This window comes from Ictidomys tridecemlineatus, chromosome 1 (assembly GCF_052094955.1).
Source record: "Ictidomys tridecemlineatus isolate mIctTri1 chromosome 1, mIctTri1.hap1, whole genome shotgun sequence".
NCBI classification, from domain to species: Eukaryota; Metazoa; Chordata; class Mammalia; order Rodentia; family Sciuridae; genus Ictidomys; species Ictidomys tridecemlineatus.
Genome location: NC_135477.1, coordinates 243,272,149 through 243,295,033, shown reverse-complemented (window position 1 = coordinate 243,295,033; position 22,885 = coordinate 243,272,149). Strand labels below are relative to the sequence as shown.

Here is a 22,885-nt window from a genome sequence, read left to right as displayed (position 1 = left end):
CCTAACAATTCATTGTGCATGGAATCCTTCCCTAGCTCTAGTTGGCTGATTCTCTCACCTCTTTACATTTTCTTGGATGGACTCTTTTTATCAAGGAGACACTCCCAATTTAATGCAATGACCTTCCCTCATTCCCTTGCCCCATGGTATATGCTCCTGATCCCCCTTGCTCTATTTGACTCTAGTGTCCTCTTGACACTTACTGTGATCTAACATGATATACAGTCCCTTTACTCATAATTTGTGATTTATTTATGACTTATAGTTCTCTGTCCCCTTCTATTAGAATGTGTACTTCATAAGGGCAGAGGACTCTGTCTTTTTAGTTCACTGATATGTCCCAGATACTTAAAAGAGTACGCAGAAAAAAAGTGTGCTCTTTGAATTGAACACGAACTTTGGAGTATTTGTAAAAAAATAAATGTAATTATAAAAATAAACTCAGCTTTTCTGCTAATTCTTATTGTGAATACACAGATGAAAAATTTAAGGCTCCCATTTATTGCTTTTTCTAAACCCATTAACCATCTCATCAGTCATCATATTTATAGTTTGATGTATACCCTTCCATCTTTTTCTATCTTTAATCAGTTTTAAAATCTAAAATATTATAATATTGTTTTTTATGATGAAATTAATAATAAAAGTAAACAAGTGATAAAAGTAAAATAAGTGAAATCTCACTTGATTAATCTGGTCATTCTATTTGATGACAAAAAAGCTTCCATAGAAAAGTAATCCATTAATTAAAATATGAGCTTCCATTAGAAACAATATTGAGCACATTATTGTCAATATTTGAGGGAGGATAAATTTAAAAATTAGACTTATCAGCAAAGCTAAGGATAAATTCTGGAAGAATTCCTTAAAAGTAAAGAGTGTGCAAGAGGAAATTAAGCCATAAATTAAGTGGTAAAGGAAAATATCCCAAAATAAATTTGTTATAAAACTAAAATTTACAGAAGCACATGTTGGGGCTGTGGCTGTGGCTTAGTGGTGGTGCACTTGCCTGGCATGTGTGAGTTACTGGGTTCGATTCTCAGTACCACAAATATATAAATAAATAAAGTAAAGGTCTATCAACAACTAAAAATATAAAACTAAAAAATTTTTAAAAAGGAGCACATGTATACTTTATTACCTGGCAAAACTGAATAGGAATTTCCACTGCTCATGTAAAGAATACTGAGACTATAAAGAATATCAAATAAACCCAAGTTAGCTAATATCTTATCATCAGATTTAACTTAAAACCAAAGAGGAGAACATTACTATTTCACGTCATTTGAAAATACAACAAAAGACCATGAATTATGACACATTTTAATACACTAGTAGAAAAAATTAGATTCTAACACTTACTGTTGAGAAAGTTTTGCTTGAATTTACCTCTTCAGCATTTGGTGTTTTATTAGTATTTGTATCTGACAAAATAGGAAGAGTAGTTAAGAAAAAACTTCTAGTATTTACATCTAACAACCATCTGAGTGACCCTCTATAGTTTTGGACACAAGGATTTTCAGAGGCAGCTATGCCTGAGATACACAGAGGAAGGATGTAATGGAAAAAAACACAGCAAGGCTTTTGCTCTCATTGCACACCATTGAAAATTCATTTGTCCCAGCATCCCAGACATGATATTTGCCCAGTGTCTTATTTATCGAATGATTTGTATATGTAAAAGATCCTATATTGTCCTAGTGTCTTATCTGTAGATAATCTATCTTTTTCTAAATTATAATAAGGATATATCAGTTCTAGATTATGATTCCCAACCTATTTTAATGGACCTGTATCAATTTCATTGAAATACTTGCAGAATTGAAAACTTGGGACTTAAGATCCCTCCCTCCTTCCTTCCCTTCCTTCCTTTCTTTCCTGTATGACCTGAGCTCATAACAATATCATTAGAAATACTTTAACAAAGTTTGAGTTCTCTTCTCAGAAAACAAGCCAACTTTCTTTTAAAACTTTGTTAAAATGCCAATTTATTGTACTTTCCTTTTTCTGGATTATCATGTTATAGTTAATAAACATGGACAGACAATATAGAAGTTAAAGGGGGTTTTAGTTAAATTATATGGGGAAAAATTTTTGGAGATTATGATTAATTGAAGTTTTAATAAAATATATCATAAACTACCTATAGAGGTTTAAAAAAGTCTATTACAATGATCTCTTAAATAAAATAGATGAGCTGGGGCTGTAGCTCATAAGTATAGCATTTGCCCAGTTCAGGTGAAGCCCTGGTTTTTATAGAGGTGCTGGGTTTCAGTATCACAAGGAAATGAATAAATTTCTGTGGGGGAATTGCATGTTCATAGTAAATCAAACAGTGTTCATGGTGACGGTAATAATGACAACACAGAAGGATCTAAGCTTTATGCTAGAACATAAGGAAACTATTGAATATGGAAAGCATTCACCAGCACAAATAGAAAAGAGAATAAAGTTGTTTTCCTTCAGTGGTTCTATAAAGAATCTGAAGAACTGAAGTCCAGATCCCAGGAGGGTTAACTTTTGTTAGGATTGAGAAGTTGGTTCTATGATTCCAAGGTAAGGGATAATCTGAGTTTTTTTTTTTTTTTTAAAGCAACCACTGTTTATCGGCAGCCTCCCTGAATACAGTACAAAGCAGCACACACAGAACACCCCAACAGAACACATGCACGGATCTGAGAAGACACAGTTGAGATGCCAGGAAGGGGTGAAAATGACATATGCTGGCTGTTTGCATAACAGCTACAAAACTGAGCAGCCATTTGAAGGACAGTAAAAGGATGGTGGTCTAATTCTTTTCATCTTTATCCTCAGTTGCACATCAGGGTTACCTTGGTCTTGAACATGGACAAGTATGCAAATTTCCCTGTGTCTCTTTCCCTGAAAGCACGTTTGTACTTACATATATGTGCTCTTACTGTTTGTCTATGGCTCTAATATAAATGATGGGTGGGGTGTCTTGATATCTTACTTACCAGGTTCAGCTTCATCTTTTGTTTCTGGTACTGTTTCACCTGAAACTAGATCAGTTGAAAGCACATTTTGTGGATCCTTTAAGAAGAAAACAAACACATACACATGGGGAGAGATTTAATTGTTATATTTTCATAATCTTTCTGATTTTATTTCTATAAAAAGGGTTGAGAATATAGTATTTTATCTACAACATTAATGATATTAAAGGGTATTTCAGTTTCATTCCTAAATGATGATTTTTAGAAACAAACAAAATTTGATGATAATTGCCACATTGAGAAACAAACAGTAACCTATGATAAGATCTGTCTTTTGAATTCAATTTTAAGTAACATATAGCAACTATTTTGAAAATAAACTGGAACCAGAAGGACAAGTAGAATTTATGAAAAAGCACCATATTAAAAAAGTAATCCTAGAGGTGTCAGTCATAGTAATTCATAGGAAAATAAACATAAAAGTGTATATTATCCATTTCCATATTGATTAAAATTGAAATAATAGCACAACATGGAAGAAGAAGTAGCCTCACAATGAAGCAAACTTCTCATAGTTATTTTTAGAATTCTTGTAAAAATGCTATTTATGTTGCAGCCAATACAAATGATCTTGATTGGATTCTTTGCTACTTCATTCAATTGCAAAGACAGTATAAGATAGAGGAAAGAGTCCAGGATTTAGAATCCAGAACCCAGTCACAGAATAGGCATTCTCACGTCTTCTGACCCTGAACAAATGAGTTCATGTTTAGGGCCTCTGCAGTCTCCTTTACAAAATAAGGATACTGGGCCACATCAATGATTCTCAAAGTGGGATCACATTATTCTCTCTCTACCGACTCCCAAGAATATTGATGCAATAAGGTAAAGAATTGCAATGGGATGAGAATATGATGCAAGCAAATAATGGGAACATGATACACGTAAACCACATGGAGAACACACTTGACCCCTACCTGAAACTGAGATCTACTAGTCATGAGTTGGCATACTATGGCTGTGGACCAATTAATCCAGCTAACATTTAATGTGGTTCTTGGACAACACTGAAACAGCCTAGCACTGTGAAACTAGAAACCACATTAAGTGTCTCTGTCTACCTCATCTCCATAGGGCTCAGGCACCTGTCTTGTGCATTTTCCAGGGCCAGCACTGTCTTCATCTATGTGTTGGGGACTCTAATGTTGACGACTGCCAGGCACTGAGTGGTGGGACACTAGTCTGGGATTTAGGGACTTTTGAGTTTCCTTCCAACACTCATGTATCACCCTCCTTATCCACACAAATCAGTCTCTCCAGCCAGCCAGCGGCTCCTTCCTCTGGGGAAAGTACCCAGCTTATAGTCACTGGGTGCCAAGTGGGCCCATCATGGTGGATGGTCCACCCAGGGAAACCAGTGTGTATGTGGGGTGGGCAAGAGTTCTCTCCTTCATTTTATAAATACTCACATAGTATCCTCCATTTTGTCTCTTTGCCCACACACCTAGACTACTTTCTCTCTGGGAACTTTGCTGAAAAGAGCTCTGGTCTACAAGATCCTTAGAATTCCATTTGGCTTCATAGCTCTAGTGCACTAGGTGCAGAAAAGAAAACCAACATCACACTTGCCTGGTTTTCTATACTGTCTTTCTGTGGAGTGGGTGGAGCCTCTTCTCCATCTTCTTCCTGAATTGGCGGGGCCTCCATGGCTTCTTCGTTGTCATAAAATGCTTGGATAGCTTCTCGGACAAGTTTGTCAATAGAAAGCACCTGAATAGGAAAGTCTAAAGTACAAAAGATCATTTTATTAAGAGCTTTTCACTTGGGAAATGGATATGATTGCCCTTGTGTTCTAGCTTCACACTGTCTTTAGGCTCCTTAGAACTGTCTTTTTGATTAAACTCCTCTTTTATTGTGGCAAATTCACATAACATAAAATTCAGCATTTTATAGGATACAACTCAGTGGCATTAGACATTCATAAAGTTGCCCAACCGTCATAAGTATCTTGTTATAGAAAATTTTCGTCACCTCAAAAGGAGACCCATACCCATTGGCAACTACTAATTCAGTTTCTGTCTCTATAGATTTGCCTACTCTGGGTATTTCATGTAAATGGAAGCATACTTTAAGTGACCTTTTGTGTCTGGCCTATTTTACTTAGCATAATGTAAAAAAAATTATCTGTGTTGTAGCATGTCGTCAGTACTTCAATCATCTTCAAGTGAATGACTATGGCCTGGATAATGAATTAAGTGATCACCCTCTTGTAAAACTTGCGATGACAGATTTTCCAGTGTATTAGCAGAGCTTCAGGTATGTTTTCTATAGACATGGATATTTGCAACTACACTCAGGGCAAATGGAACCCAGTAGGAATTGGGGGCGGGGGAAGCATTCTACCTTTCTGTAGAGACTTTAGGTTGGCAGATTTCCCACTGAGTGTTTTCCCCAACAAGCATCCTTTAATAGCAAATGAAGGTAACTCAGTCTCTTTTGGTTCCACGTGAGGAGGAAGAGATTTTTCTGCTAATCTGTGAAGCACGTGACCCAATATGCAATTGTTGGAGGGTGGTAAATTATCAACCATTTCTTCTGGTAAAGCCCACTCTCCAACCATATTCTGCAAAAATAACAAATTGTTAGGATTTTAAGAGACACCAGTCTTAAAAGTGGAATCTAAACATAGAAGAACTTTAAATATTAAAAACAAATCCAAATTGCCTCAAATGAAATCTGATGAATACATTAATTAATTATATTATTTAAAAGTAATAACTCAAAAAAAAACTCAAAACAGTAATAACTCAATAATACTGTCACAATATTATCAAAACAAGCCTCATACATAAAAGTTAAAAAAAGGTTAGTTTATGAAAATAGGCGTTTTGAGTTGAGACAAATTTTAATCTAGGTTGAGCAGTAAGACACATATTGATACTATCCTATTATCCATAAACAGATAAAGGAGAGCATGATATGTTATGTTAAGTACTAAGCCTGTTTAAAACAAAAAAGAAAAGAGAATTTTTAAGACCAATGGAGTTTTCTCTAGGTTACTATATTTGTTTCCTACTTTCTTTAGTTTTTTTGCTGAAATGATCAAGCAGGTAGAAGGAGATGGGAAAGTACCATACAGATTACATTTTCTGACATTCATATAACAAAACTGAAAATTGATTTTACAAAGATAAACAAAGTATAAGTATTTAAAATTAAATACTGGGTACATTTTTAAAAATAATTCTTCTGTTAAAGAAGAAATTAAAACTATAAAGTACAGGAAGAACATCAAAACAATTTATATAAAATGTGAGATGTGATCAAACTATCCTCAGGAGAAAACACATGGTCCTTAGACAAAAATGCCTCAATTTTAAATAAACAGAAGGAAAATAAATACTCTCAGCATGGAATTATGGAACAAAATTCAAATAATCAAAAGAAATTAAGAGGAGTTGAGTTTTGTGCATGGTGAGAGATAGAGGTTTAGTTTCATTTTGTTGCATATGGATTTCCAATTCTCCCAGCACAATTTGTTAAAAAGACTATCTTTTCTCCAATGTATGTTTTTCGGCACCTTTGTCTAGTATGAAATAACTATATTTATGTGGATTTGTCTCTGTGTCTTCTATTCTGTACCATTGTTCTATATATCTATTTTGGTGCCAATACCATGCTGTTTTTGTTACTATAGCTTTGTAGTATAGTTTAAGGTCTGGTATTATGATAACTCCTGCTTGCTAAAGGATTGCTTTGTCTATTCTAACTCAACTCAGAGTGGATCAAGGACCTAGGAATTAGACCAGAGGCCCTGCACCTAATGGAGGAAAAAGTAGGCCCAAATCTTCATCATGTAAGATTAGGCTCCAACTTTTTTAGCCAGACTCCTAAAATATAAGAAATAAAATAAAAAATTAATTAATGGGATGGATTTAAACTAAAAAGATTCTCAGAAAAAGAAACAACCAATGAGGTGAAGAGAGAACCTACATTTTGGGAGCAAAGTTTTGCCACAGGCACATCAGATAGAGCACTAATCTCCAAGATATATAAAGAACTCAAAAATCTTAACACCAGAAAAACAAACAACCCAATCAATAAATGGACTAAGGAGCTGAACAGACACTTCTCAAAAGAAGATATACATTTGATCAAAAAATATACGAAAAAATGTTCAACATCTCTAGCAATTAGAGGAATGCAAATCAAAACCACTCTAAGATTTCATCTCACTCCAGTCAGAATGGCAGCGATTAGGAATACAAACAACAATAAGTGTTGGTGAGTATGTGGGGAAAAAGGTACACTCATACACTGCTGGTGGGACTGCAAATTGGTGCAGTCAATGTGGAAAGCAGTATGGAGATTTCTTGGAAAATTGGGAATGGAACCACCATTTGACCCAGCTATCCCTCTCCTTGATCTATACCCAAAGGACTTAAGAATAGCATACTACCAGGACACAGCCACATCAATGTTTACAGCAGCACAATTTACAATAGCTAAACTGTAGAACCAACCTTCAATAGATGAATGTATTAAAAAATTGTGGCCCTTCAATAGATGAATGGATTAAAAATGTGGCCTTTACACACAATTTATACTCAGCAATAAAAGAGAAAAAAATCATGGCATTTGCAGGTAAATGGATTGTGTTGGAGAAGATAATGCTAAGTGAAGTTAGCCAATCCCAAAAAACCAAATGCCAAATGTTTTCTCTGATATAAGGAGGCTGATTCATTCTTGGTTAGGGGTGGGAAGCATGGGAGAAATAAACAAACTCTAGATAAGGCAGATGGGTGGGAGGGGAAGGGAGGGGGCAGGGGGCTAGAAATGATGGTGGAATGTGATGGACATTATTATCCAAAGTACATGTGTGAAGACATGAATTGGTATGAGTATACTTTGTATACAACCAGAGATCTGAAAAATTCGGGTATATATGTGTAATAAGAATTATATCCATTCGGCTGTCATATGTAAATAAAAATTTAATTAATAAAAAAGAAAACAACAATAAGTGCTAGTGAGGATATGGTGGGGGGGGGGAAGGCATACTCATACATTGCTGGTGGGACTGCAAATTGGTGCAACCAATCTGGAAAGTAGTATGGAGATTCTTTTGGAACTTGGAATGGAACCACCATTTGACCCAGCTATCCCACTATTCGGTCTATATCCAGAGATATAAAATCAGCATACTATAGTAGTGCAACCACATCAATGTTTATAGCAGTTCAATTCTCAATAAACCATGGAAGCAACCTAGATGCCCTTAAAAGGATGAGTAGATAAAGAAATTGTAGTATATATACACACTGGAATATTACCAGCTTGCAGGTAAATGGATGGAGTTGGAGAATATCATACTAAGAGAAGTAAGCCAATCCCAAATTACCAAAGGCTGAATGTTCTCTCTGATAAGTAGATGCTGATCCAAAATGGAGAAACTGTGGGCAAAGGGGAGTGAGAGGTGGGGAGGGACATGGGGGCAGGAAAGATGGAAGAATGAGATCTATATCATTACCTTAGATACATGTATGACTGCACATATGGTGCAACACTACATCGTAAACAACTAGAGAAATGAAAAGTTGTGCTGCAATTGTGAATCAAAATGCATTCTGCTGTCAAACATACCTAATTAAAATAAATAAATATATATTTTTTAAAAGAACAAAATAAACACATTTTTACCTAAAAAAAGAAAAAAAAACTAAGAAGAAGAGTATAAAATAAAAATGGTAAGTAACAAATTACAGAGTAAAACTACTGAGATGCTATATGGATAAATGTCTAAAACATCCATATGAATCATGGGAATGAACTTGTGACTAATTTGGCAGAAGGTGAAGAATAGCAAGAATCAATGTAATAATATAGGAAAGAAGATAGCAACATATTTTAAGGAGATAAAAGATAAGAAAATATTACTTACAAGTATATTGTAAAAATGTGAACTTATTACTGTAAAATAACAAAGGATAGTCTAAGAATGTTCCAGTTATTAACATTAAGTTAAATGGTGTCTTTGAAAAGATAAAAGCCTTGAAAGAAATGGAAAAGCTGTTGGAAATCTCTGTTTAAACTTGAAGACTGTAATGGCCTACAGGAGAATTTTCATTTCTTAATGGAATAGAAATTTAAATGTTTAAAACCTTCTTGAGTAGTAAAGAAGACTTAAGTACAGAAGACTTGAGTATAGAAGAAGCTTTCTGGCACATTTGGATAATTGACAAAACAAACAGCCAAAAAGAAAACCCAAGCTAAACTCACCCAGAGATATCTTGCAAAAGTCATACATACAAGTCAATACTTATTAATGGACCATAAAGATACGGATTGGCATTGCCTGTATATTTGCTATATGTTGCGTACTTCTGTCTTCATGAATTATCTCAAATGATTCTCACATACCCCTCATGTAAGTATTTTCTTCTTGATTTTGTCAAAGAAAATCCTGAGTATTAAACAGACAGAGTTACTTCAAGGCATACATTGTAACCTAGGCAGTCAGATTACTGAACTGTGCTTATAACCTATATGCTATATCATGGTTTTCTCACCATGAGAGAAATTCTGGCACCAAACGTGACAAACCATGAGAATTATTCCATGAATACAAAAAGGTTAAATATTAGAAACAAATTACTCTCTTCTGTTAATACATTATTATTTTTTAAAAGCATATTCTTATCAAAAAAGCACCTGAGGAAATTCAAATTTCATTTTTTATTTAAAAAATAAAAAAATATGATTTAAAAAACAACCCTAATCTCTTAGTAATATATGAATTAAAGATAACTTTCCTAACATTCTCTGCACCAATATGTAAAGCTGAACTAAAGTAGTTACACATTTTGCCGTTAAAGGCAGGAACAAGAAAAAGATGCTCAGTATTAACACCATTAGTCACACTCTTCTGGAATGTTCTAGCCAGTGTTACAAATTAAGAAAAAGAATCAGTAGTTCTGTCCCTAGAGGCAGTGGTGGCTGATGCAGAGTGGCAGCGGCAACCTGAACTGCTAGTGTTCCATGGTAGAGATGAGGTCACAGCTTTCTTGTCTGCCGGTGCTGACAAATACATACATTTTTGTGGTACTAGCAATTGAACACAGAGCCTGTGCTTGCTCAGCAGATGCTCTACCTCTGAGCTATATCACCAACTTTTTAAAAAAGATTTTTTTTAAACTTAGGATCTCACTAAGTTGTGATCTTGAGATCCTCCTGCCTCAGTCTCACAAGTAGGTGGGATTACAGGTGTGCACTATAATGCCCACCCTATTTAGGCTATTGTTAACAATATTTCTATAATTACAGAACATCATGTATAAATAAACACATGTCTATGTTTCTGCTTTTTAAAAGCTCAGCATTCTTCTCTCTCTCTGTCTCTGTCTCTGTGTGTGTGTGTGTGTGTGTGTGTGTGTGTGTGTGTGTGTGTGTGTTTGGTACAAGAGATTAAACACAGGGGCATTTAGTCACTGAACCACATTCCCATCCTTCATTTTAAAATTTTAAGACAGGGTCTTGCTAAGTTGCTGAGACTGGCCTCAAACTTTAAATCCTCCTGCCTCAGCTTCCAGAGTCACTGGTATTACAGGTGTGCACCACCCTGGTCAACCTCTGTATTTTTTTAATATTCGATATCTGACTGACTAATAAATAAAACAAATACTTGCACAGAATGTAAGTTGTTAAATGTGGAAAGTGCTGTGGATGGTTTGTCGCGTTTGGTGCCAGAATTTCTGTCATGATGATGCTGGAGATAAGGAAACCTTCTTTGAAGCAAACGAAACAATGAAAGTATTGATAACAGTTTTTTCCTTAAAAGTGGTAGAACTTATTCAACTATAATTGCATTGGACTGTCACTGTTATACAAATGACCTTTTTTTAAAAAAATATTTTGTTTTAATTGGACTTGACTTTTTCTGTGCAAAATAATTATCTGCATTCACCAAAATTAGTTAAATATTGAGTGAATTTATATAATTTTATTGCATTACAATTGATTACTTGCTTCTGCTTTCATTCACTGTTATTGTTTATACTTTTAATTAGATAAATGATAATTATTTTGTAATAGAGTCAGTCAGAAATGGAACAAATAAGAAAACAGAACCCAAGATTCAAATTCCAAGACCACGATAAAGTGCAGGTTGCCAAGTTGTAATGATTTTGAGCTGTGCAGTCATTCAACCCTTTCCAAAAGAAGAAATCTCAGATTCTAAGATCAGATCATCTGGGTTCCAGTAATGATTGCACTACTTGTGGAATCACTGTCAATTCTTTTATCTTTGGAGCATCATAGAAATAGCATATCTCAGAGGATTATTATGAAGATTGAATGAAATAATTCTGTGTAAGTAGCTTATGTGATCACCGACTATAAACACTTAGGAAGCTGGAGGCCACACAGTACTTCTAGTGCCACACAGGAGGGGTATCAGCATGATCATTTCTGCCCAGTGGAAAAAATCACATTTGGTTGCCCCCAGTCAGAAAGGCTTGCTTTTTCAAAAAGAATCATGATTAAGCTCTCTTCTGTCCCTGAATTAGTTCTAGATTGTAACCAAACACAGTGGAACAGAACATTGACTGTGAAGAGAACAGAATGTTGAGGTTGGGGAAAGAACTGGAGACCGACCCATGGAGATAAGCAGACACAGGATTTGATACAACACACTGAGCAGAGTCACCTTAAAATACAGCTGATGGTGTTTCTAAGCCAAGACCAAAGATGAAGCCTGCATCGAATATTCAAAGAGGATGGAACTGGACATGATGAATGAAGAGGCGATCAGAACTGGACCAAGACAGATTCAGACCACTGGTTACTAATCCAACTACAGTCAGCTAAGGAGACTTTACCACTTGATTTGTAGAAAAGAATGAGAAATTTCTACCAGATTTATATTTTATGTGCTTGTTTTATGTAGATATGATTATATATATATATATATATATTTAAAACTATATCTTCATTTCTTCAGATATAATTTTTAAACAGACATCTGACTACTAGTTTCAAGACTAATGACTGATGCTCAGAGTGGTCAATAATAGATAAATAGCACCTGGTGTGAATTGCTGTTTTAACAAGATGCTCTTTTAGTGTAGATGTGCTATGTGTGTTTGTTCACTTGATTTATGTAAACTGTCAAGTATATATAGGAAAGAGTTGTCTTTCTTTTATAGTACCTGCATAAATATCATCAGTATGCATTTTTGAGAAGGTATAAGTGCAAAACTCAAGATCTGTGTATTCTTGTCTACTTACACCCAGAAATCATAAAATTAGAGCACAGAGTGAAGAGTCTGCTCTTGATTAAAGTCACAATCTGTAAAGTAGTACTGTTTTTACCGATTTACCCTAAACTTTCCGGAATCTGAATTCTGAATTCTTGGGCCCATAGTGTCCATCATTCTTACCACCTTCCCACATGACTTGGTTCTCCCACTCTGCTATCCGACCTAGATAGTAGACTCACACACCTCCCTCTTTCTTGTTGTAGAAACATATGCATACCTAGACTTACAATTCTGGTTACTTCCAGTCTGTCATACCCTTTGGTTTCCTATGGACAGATGTGTCATAATTTTTGGTCTTATGAACCATCTTGAATATTTACAAACAGCATCTGCTTGAAAACAAATGTGCTTAAATGTTGGTGTGCACTTCAGGGCAGACCAAAGATCTTCCAAGTGTCCTTTGGATTCCCTCCTCCTTTATAAAAGTGCCCAGGTGACTGGAAGCTGCTGCTAGTAGAGCTGCATGTTTTTTCTCAAGATATTTTGCGTCTGTCTCTCCATAATAACTACTCACAGGACAAAAGCCATGTCTATGCCATTCTCATTGCCTGCTACTCTTAAACATCCAAGTTGGAAATGAAACTTCTTCATCCATCTTTCCAAAGGAGGAGGCACATGGTTTACTTAGATCAACATAGACACAGATAATCTGGATCTCAGTAGTTATTCGTCTGTCCATAAAATCTCAAAGTACCACTAGCACCACATTCAATAAGCAAGCAACATCAAATTATGTCAATGATACCTACTAGTGATAGTCAAATGTGGCCTTTGTGGTGTGGTGGTATTAGTTTGCATACACATAATCCAGGTTTTTTTTTTGTTTGTTTGTTGCAAATGATAGAACTGGCCAACATCTGCATAGATAGATGTGCCCCAGGTGCTCCCAGTTCGGCAGGTTCTTGACAACACACAATTCAAATACTGAAATCAAGGACAAGACAAGTTCCTCTTTCCTGAAAAGAGAGAAAGGAGCTCCTAGGGATACAAGTCACACTCTTTTTTTTGACAGTTGATAGTTTCCTTGGTTTTCCTGAAATGAAATCCTTTTGCCTATAGTTAATAAAAAAAAAAAATAGACAAATTACCTTGCTACAGTGGCAAAAGTACTTAGGAGAGAAGTTTCTAATAGACTAATCTTAAGAAACTCCACTGGTGGGTGGGGCTAGGGTTGTGGTTCAGTGGTAGAGCACTTGTCTTGCACCTGTGAGGCACTGGGATCCATCCTCTGCACCACATGAAAATAGATAAAGGTACTGTGTCCACCCACAACTAAAAAAATTAAAAAGAAAGAAACACCATTGGCTGTAACCCCACAAAATAAGTCTAGGCCCCCTTTAGAATACAGCCAATGCACTACAACTCTACCATAGCAGGCTGCCTTCATTGTGTGGCTGGCTTCCTTTTGGCACACCGCCCTGCAGAGAATGAGGAAGAGATGGATGTGCGATACCTGAATTAAATACTTTTTACAGAAGCAGAGTCAGGGGATGATGCAGCCATTACTAGGAGCCATTATATTTATGTTCATGATGATTAAGCCTTCATTCCAGACTTCCCTATCATCCTCCATGCCAAACTCCTGAACTCCATTTTTTTTTTCTTTTTTTAGTTTGATCCCACATGAACCCTCCATGAGATGTCTAGCCCTTCTTAGAGCCCAATTACTACTGAAATGCATCTTCTAAGACACTAGTTTTTAAAATGCTTTTACCAGGACACTTCTTAAGAAATGCATTCTACACTGTGACTTGGTATTTATGTGGAAATATAGTAAAGCAGGGGAAAAAAATAATGAAATACTATTTGGGATGTGCTTTATTTCATGTTGTATTACACTGCATTTCATTTATATCATTTGTTGTGTTTTTGTATTTTAGAAAATAAATACTGATTGTGATCCATGAATTGATTTTATAATTTGGTTTCAACACACTCTTCCAAACATAAATAATAAAGGATATTTTATTAGGGCAGGCACCAGGAACCCTCAGTTATTACTGCATATCTATAATTACCACATGGGTTCCTTTCTTACATATCTGCAAAATAACAGTAAATCTCTCATTTTATATTACTTGAGTCAGAGTACAGAGTAGGCACTTATTTATCAAAGTTTGTTTCTAAAACAGTATATTATTTCTCATAATTGATTATAAATAATTTGAAACTCCAGGTCATTCAGATTTTTCAATTTTATTTTTGTGGTTTTATCTTAGTTACAGTTTGCTTCTTTTATAGTACTTACAAAATTTTTTTTGAAAAATTATTTTTGAATATTTTCTTAGTATAAGTCCCTGAATTACCAAATAACATATCAATTAAGATTATTAAAATGCAATAAAAAGACAAGGTTATTAGAAAATAGACCAATTAATTGTTTAATTGTAGCCAAAGGAAAATTATTACTGAATGGGAGACAGATAATTTGTTAATTCAAGCCTAAATACCTTGAGCAAATATTATCTTAATCAGACACAACACAATTATCAGACACAACACAATTGCCCACTTAAAATATTCGAATTCACTGGAAAATTTATATATTTTCCCTTGAAGGAGGTGACCTAAAACACAGTCTCTGATCTTAGTTTGGTTTATATTCTTGGAATCAATGAACTCATAAGAAGTGCAGACAGAAGAGGATGAGTTCATAGTTCATGGTTCATAGGATGAGATCAGTTTTGAGTTAATGCTTTTAAGTCAGCTGATCTCTCCTCATACTTCACAGATCAATCCAACCTCATCCCTTCTATGGTGCTTCCATGAGCACCCATTCTTACCCATACTTAGGTCAAGAAATGTTTATTCTCTCATCCTAATTAAACCCTGAGCACTGGGAATGTAGGGTCTCTATATTAATCAACTTTGTATCCCCAATACTTACTTGCTGGCACAAGTAGGAAATCAATAAAAACCGATCAATTGATAAAATCAATCAAAATATAGGTTCAATGTATGTAAATTGAGTAAATGAGTGATTATATAGACATTAAATTTTTGTAATTTTTAAAAAATATTTATATTTTAGTTGTAGTTGGACACAATACCTTTATTTTATTTATTTATTTTTATGTGGGGCTGGGGATCTAACCTAGGGCTTCACATGTGCTAGGCAAGTGAGTGCTCTGCATTTGAGCCACAAATCCAGCAAAAAATTTTTGTAATTTTGATTAATGAGTAGCAAGACTTAATTTTTCAAATAGAGTAAATGGACCCAACCCAATCCCCCAATAAAAACCAGCTCAGTGGCATTCTCACAGATAAAAGATAGCCAGAATCCATATCAATGTATGGGATTAGTTAACACAGGAAACATCTCCAGAAGTGAACAGATCATGTGACCAAAAAATTTCTCCCAAATAGAGAGAGAATTGGGAAGAACTTATATTTAAAAGAACTTATATTTGTAATTCAGATTTTTAAATTTATGATAATTGCCCACAATTCTCAGGAAAAGTAGAATGGATGGTTATATATCTTGCCTGACCACAAGTCCCTCACATAAGCTGACAGCCCTATAAAGCTTCTTGAACACTGTGTGGGACCTGTTTGATAGCCAAGCTTCAGTGAAAAAGACAGGTGCCACATGCACTGCTTTTGACGAGGCAGAGAGGAGACGGTGATTAGCTGAAGTGCAGCTGAATTCTGGATTCCCCCCAGGAGCTAGTATGCAAGCAAGGGGTAATGTGATTGGGTTTCAAAAAGGTGTCAGACAATCCTTAAAAAAGTGAACTGATCCTAGGGCTGGGGTTGTGGCTCAGTGGTAGAGTATTCGCCTAGCACATGTGAGGCACTGGGTTTGATCCTCAGCACCAAACATAAATAAATAAATAAATATTTTTATAAAAAGTTGAACTGATCCTGTTTGGCAGCCTTGTTCAGTCACTTGACTTCAGATCAGCTCAGAGTATGGATAGCTCCTGGTCACATCTTCCTGCCAGAGAGTTTGTCCATCAGATTCTAGAGGAGCCAGGGGGTCAAAGTATTCATCCCTTAGTGACATTGGCAGTGTGGGTGCACCTGCAAAAATAATATAAAAAAAAAGACCATATCTATTGCCCAGAAAACTAAACATACTCCAAGGCAATGAGGTAAAGGACTTAGTTCTATTTCACCTGCCATCTGCAGCCCCATGCTGAGTTGGAGAGTGTTCTGATTGGAAAGAGAATTATGGTGATGCCTTTCCTATACATCTATCCCATGGTTGATTCTAGCTCAGGAAATCAAAAATATTGGTCCTGATCCAATAATAGCTACAGTTTGCTTCTGTTCCAACAGTAGCCTTTTTCAATCTGCCATGACCTAAGAGTATGGAAACAGCCATGTTTAATTCCAGCCCATTACAGAAGAAGATCCAGGACAACAGTCTCCATCATTCTTATTTTAGGAGGAAAATTTTAAATGAGCATGGTCAATTACCAGCATGTGATAAAGATCACTGTATAGGCCTGTGCTTGAAAAGAGCCTGGTATCTTGCTATGCAACCCACTCAGCCTAGCTTGTAACTTTAGAAGTTCAGAAAGCTCAGCACTTGTGAGGAGTGGCCGGTTTCCTCTTCTAAAGCTTTGAGCTATAATTTACTTATATATCAGGCAGCCAGAACCACTGGGCTGATTATAAGCTTGATTATAAGACTAAGCCACTTTGAGAGATCATTGATCTTGAAAAGATACATTTCATTAAGGCTGAAATTCAGAAATAAATCTAATGCAAGCAGTGGGTAAGGGCTTCTGTCTAGGACTCTGATTCCACATGTGTTCAAAGTGGGTCACTCAGGAGATCAGTGTAGGAGTGGACCTTATGCAAAGAATCTGGCTTCTGTGGTTGCCAAAGTGGGTAAAGGACAAACCAGAAAATCAATGGGAGAGATCCTAGGAAAACCTTAACCATCCTCTGTCTTTCCTAGTCATAGTTAGGAGGGAGCCTGAAATAGGGTTATTCTTCTTTATTTATGTGATCAAAAGCAAATAAACATAAGTGATTGATGCTCATTCTATATAATTTGTATAAATCTTTCAGGACCTTGTCTTGGACTCTGTCCTTACCTCCTATTCCATTCCACTTCTTACAGATGCCAATCCTTTGGCTTTGTAAACCTTTGTAAAAAAATCTTTGTAAACCATTTCCCATTTCTGGTCTAATGCTTTGAACTTGATATCTTAATTCAACTATTTCTAGTATGGATCTCTAATGTGCCTTGCTTATCTCCAGTTCTACTCACTTGAAGCCAAATACCTTTCCCTGATCCAAGCTCTCCTTCTGTTTTCTCTATCCCCCAAACAAGTCTCAGATCTCTACCAAACCTACTCCATCCCTCTGAAATCCTTAGGGCATAACAGTTAGAAAATAGCCTTGTTTCTTGACAACCATAATCTTAGGACAGCTATAGATTCCTTTGGACACTAATAATCTGATACTGTGCTCTGTAATTTACTTAGTTATCTTGGGTAAGTAGTCCAGCATACTGATCACTCTTCCAAGAGACAATGAGATTTAGTCTAAAATAGCTGATCAGATAGCCTTACCATTACTGAAGAAATTTGAGGAGTTGCAGGAAAAACTCCAAGCAAATAGATAAAATTGTATTCATGAAATGCATAACCATAAAAATAAAACTGGAATAATAATGGGAATATTCCCTTATGCACTAAATTTCTTTCCCAATTCTATTCTATTCTGGCAACTGATCGTGATTCTTATTGATTCTCTTGAATATGTTTATATTTTAGCAGGTGCTGAGATCGTAATCCAAAGGAGTGGTACTGTGATTCATTCAGTATAATGGCAGGCAGAATTTTTACAGTAGAATGGCTTCACAGAACATCTCAGTTCTATTTTTTCTCCCTACTCAAAAAGTCATGTTTTTCTGTCTATATGAAAATAAAATATAAAACATTGTTTTCTTTCCTCCACTACTTCACAACAAAATTCTATATTTATATTTAAAGTTAATAAATACAGTAGAATCACCTCTATAATCAAAACATAAGGCACTATATCAAGGAATTTTAGAAAGTCATGAAACATTTGCAATTTCTATATTTGATTAACACATTTTGACTTTGAAACATTGTATAATTGTCCCAAATTAAATGTGAGGTTTTGTGTTCCTCTAAAGTTGGTATGTCCGATCCTTAACTCCCAATGTGATGGTATTTGGAGCTAGGGGTGATTAGGTATAGATGAGGTAAGGAAGGTGGGACCCCATGATAGGTAGGACTAGTTCCTTAGAAGAAGAGAAAGAGCAGAACTCCTCTTTCTCTCTCCACTCGGTGAAGACACAGTAAGAAGGTGGTTTTCTGCAAGCCAGGAAGGGAGCACTCATTGGAGAACCAAATTGACAAAACTTGATTTGGACTTTCAAGCCTCCAGAACTGTGAGAAATATATTATTGTTGTTTAAGCCTCCTGATTATGGCATTTTGTTACAGTAATCTGGCCTGAATAATGCAATGCATATCTTTTAAGTGATAAAAATTAATGATCTAGCCATGTGCCCTTAACGTTCAACTATTAAACCCTCCCACTGTGCATGGGTCAGTTATCTAGTGGTGTCATGTAAGTGGTACCACTTCAGGTTGATATTCTGCCCATCAGGGAATTGATTAAACAGTAAACTAAAAAGGTTGTGTCAGCCACAGGAAACTCAAGAAGCAAGGCAAAAGCTACACTGAAGATGAGAATTTAATGTCAGAAAAGGAGTCTAGTAAGACACTAGATCAATACCCAGAACTGGAATTGAAGAGTAATCACAAGATGATGTCTAGAGGTTTCGGTCAAACAAGTCAGATGAGACTTCTCAGGAGGACAAATGACTATCACCCATTTAGTCTCATACTCCTATTCTTCAGTGGAAAAGGCTTGGTGATAATAAATGCTATTGCATGTATAAATGTTGGGGATGGGAATGTATACAAGGGCTGTAGTGAGAGGAACATGGCTGTTAAACCACATCTTACAAATACTCCTTAATTCTAGTTAGTGGAAAATCATAAGCCATCAACCACCATAAACTCAACTGATCATGAACTTAAATTTTCATTAAAAGAAAAAAAAATATCAGGAATTAAAAGTCATGACCAAGCACTTGAAATAGCATTGATGATATTCTGGAAACAAACCATCCTTCTTTCAAATTATAGCAATTGTAACTACAACTCGTTTGAGGGCATGCACAGTAGAGCTCTGTAGAGATGTAGAAAAATCAGTTCTCAGGAAACCATAACTATGAGCTAATTTTAGTTTATGGACACCAAATTTTAGCAGTTGTCTTGTGGTATCCATGGGATTAGTTCAAGGAACTCCCGTAAATACAAAAATCCATGGATGCTCAGATCCATTATAATAAATGATCCTGACATTCACTTGTGACCTCTAAACATCCTCTTGTACACATTACGTCATTCCCAGATTACTTGTAATATCTAATACCATGTAAATGCTAAAATTTTTTCCTGGATTATTTAGAGAATAACAAGACAAAAAGGTCTGTACATGTTCAGTACAGAGGCAATTTAAAAAAACAACAGCAACATTTTTTTGTTTTGTTTTGTTTTGGATTTGTGATTGGACGAATCTGTAGATGCAAATCCAGGGATATAAAGGGCCAAGTGTGTCTCTGATACTTATTTAGTAGGTAACTGCTAAAAAGTAGCTAATAACATGCCATGGTGAGGACTAATTTGCCTGTAAGACCAATATAAAATGCTTGCTTTTGGGGGAGTTTGAGGTTCACTGAGAGGAATCACCACCTCATTGAGAACTACTGGCTGCCAAGAGGAGCTGTGCTGCTGGTGGTGCTGGAGATGCTCAGCAACCTGGCTGAATCCACAGCCCATGGTCCAATGGGTTTTAAGGGTCCTTGCTTACTCGCTACTAAAAACTCATGTTGATACCTTGTGGAAGTGCAGTGGATACTTGCTGGTCCATGATGCTCTTTCTACCTCCTGCCTAGTCACCAGAGTGTGATGATTTAGAAAATAATGTTAAGAAATGAGTCAAATTTTCAGCACTACATATGATATATACATAGGCAAAAAGTTTTATTTTATGCCCATTTCTGATACAATATTTTAAAATTTTAAGCATGATAGCTTACTCTAACAGAGCATGGGCTCCTAAAACCATGAACTCAAAACTGTGAGATGTACGTTCTTTACAGATGATGTGTCTAGACACCAATAAAGTATGTTAGGGAGGTAAACTTTTTGAAGATTAATTTTTAAGTCATGCATTTACTTAAGACAATAAAAATCTGGAATGAATTTTGTAATAGCAAACATGAACAACTATTTCTATTGGGTAATCCAGGACACACTGCCCTTCTGTCTCTTGTTATAGGCTATTTAAGCCTGAATAATACATTTTTTAAGTTAAAAATTTTATTTTTTATTTTTATGTAGTAATATTTATGACAAGTTCTTAGACAAAATTTATAAAATTGGAAAATGATAGAATATCTTACAGTACATTCTAAAATCAGTACATAGTATATTACTTTCATGTGATTAAAAGGAACAGAGTTTGTAAATATATATCAGAAATTCTAAAGTGTCATTTCTAGAAAAACATAAAAGGCTCTACACAAAAATAAACTGCATTGCCAGACATTCACAAACTCCTAATATAAGTTTACAATTTCCTGCAAAAGAAACACCAGATGCTTCAGGAAGTGGGTAAGACAAGTATGTTCCTGTGGTAACCATTTCCCAAGCAAGAAATGTAGTTAAAAAGACTTTGCTAAGCTGTAGCCCACTAGGTCTCCAAATGTATGAGAACAACAAAAATAGATAAGCTGTTGAAGAAATAACAGAGAAAAATTTCCACAATCAGCAAAACCTGTCAAATAATCAGTCATGAAAAGTCTGTAAATAGAGACAAGCCCAGAACTGAACAGACTCATGATGAATTTTACCAAGTATTCGAAAAGGAATTAAAAATAATCCTCCTGTTCGATAAAACAGAAAGGGAAGGAACCCTTCCAAACTTTCTATGTAGCAAGTATTACATTCCTATCAAAACCTAATAAAAAAGAAAACTATAAACTAATATCCTTGATGAACCAAGATGCAAAAATCCTTAATAAAATACTTATAAATCAAATTTAACAGCATTTTTAAAAGCTCATACACAATCAAGCTGTTTCCATTCTAGACATGCATGGATGATTCAACATATGCAAATAAATAAGTACAATACAAAGCATAAATAGAATCAAGGACAGAACACATAGTGTCATCTCAACAGATGGAAAAATAAGTGATTCATAGGATTCAACATCACTTCATGAAAAAAGTCCTTAATAAATTAGGTATGGAAGGATTGTACCTCAACATAATAAAGGCCACCCCAAAACAATATCATACTGAGTGGGGAAAACTGAAAGTATTTCCTCTAAAATCAAGGATGAGATGAAAGTGTCTACTCTCATACTCTTACTCAATATATACTTGAAATTTTAGCCTATGCAATCAGGAAAAAGAAAGAAAGAAAAGGAATACAAACAGGAACAGAAAGAGACAAATTGTCCCTGTTTCAAGAAGATATACTCAGGTACTTAGAAGACCTAAAGACTCCACTGAAAGAGGTAGAACTGATAACTTCAGAAAAGTAGTAGAATACAAGGTCGACATCCAAAAATCAGTAACTTTTATATATAGCAGTAATAATCTTGCTGAGAAAAAAATCAGGAAAACAATGTCATTCACAATAGCCTCAAAACACAAACGAAAACCTCACCAAACATGGAAATAAACCCTAGAACTAAGGAGGTCAAAAAACTTTAGAATTAAAATAATAAAACACCAAAGAAAAAAATTAAAGACAGTAGAAGATGAAAAGACCTCCTCTGTTCATGGATTGGGAGAATTAATAGTTTTTAAAATCGTCCCACTACCAAAATCAACCTACAGATTCAATGCAGTCCCAATCAATATACCAATGTTATTATTCACAAAACTACAAAAATAAAATTCTAAAATATACATGGAATCACAAAAGAGCTCCAATAACCAAAGCAATCCTGATCAAAAAAGCATGACTGGAAGCATCACAATACCTTATTTAAAAATACAGAGCCATTGTTAACAGTGTTAATAAAAAACAGCATGGTATTGACATAAAAACAAGAACATAGTACAAATAGAACATAGGGCCCAGAAATCAGCCATCTGATCCTCCACAAAGGCCCCCCAAACAGATCTGGACAAGAGACAACCTCTTTAACAAAGGGTTGTCTGGGAAACCCTGGGAAAACTGAATGCCTACACGAAGACTGAAACTAAAATCTTAGTGTGAGACCCCCAAATTTGAAACTAGTAGAGAAAAAAACACATGGAGAAAACTTCTAGACATAGCTACAGGCAACAATTTCCTAAACAGGACTTCTGTTTCTAAAGTCATTAGAAATTAAAAAACTTCTGCCCAGAAAGGGAAATATCAACAGAGTGAAGAGACGACTTAGAGGATCGGAGGAAATCTTTTCTCGCTGTCCATCAGACAGGGGATTAATATCCAGAATATGTAAAGAACTCAAGAACATAGCATCATATGAGCATGCAATCTAGTGAAAAAAATGGACAAATTATCTCAATAGACACTTCTCAAAAGAAGT

The 22,885-nt window shown here is 35.4% G+C and overlaps 1 protein-coding gene across 2 annotated transcripts in view; it reads right to left on the bottom strand.

Moving 5' to 3' along the window:
• Positions 1 to 22,885, bottom strand: part of Spef2 (sperm flagellar 2) — a 170,560-nt gene that overhangs the window by 91,214 nt on the left and 56,461 nt on the right. For both annotated transcript variants that reach the window (XM_005325639.4, XM_040272637.2), the window contains exons 13-16: positions 5,358 to 5,577; positions 4,584 to 4,738; positions 2,976 to 3,051; positions 1,363 to 1,424 (exon numbers count right to left, since the gene is read on the bottom strand). In XM_005325639.4, the coding sequence (XP_005325696.2) occupies positions 1,363 to 1,424; positions 2,976 to 3,051; positions 4,584 to 4,738; positions 5,358 to 5,577 (513 nt within the window). The remainder of the gene's footprint in view (positions 1 to 1,362; positions 1,425 to 2,975; positions 3,052 to 4,583; positions 4,739 to 5,357; positions 5,578 to 22,885) is intronic.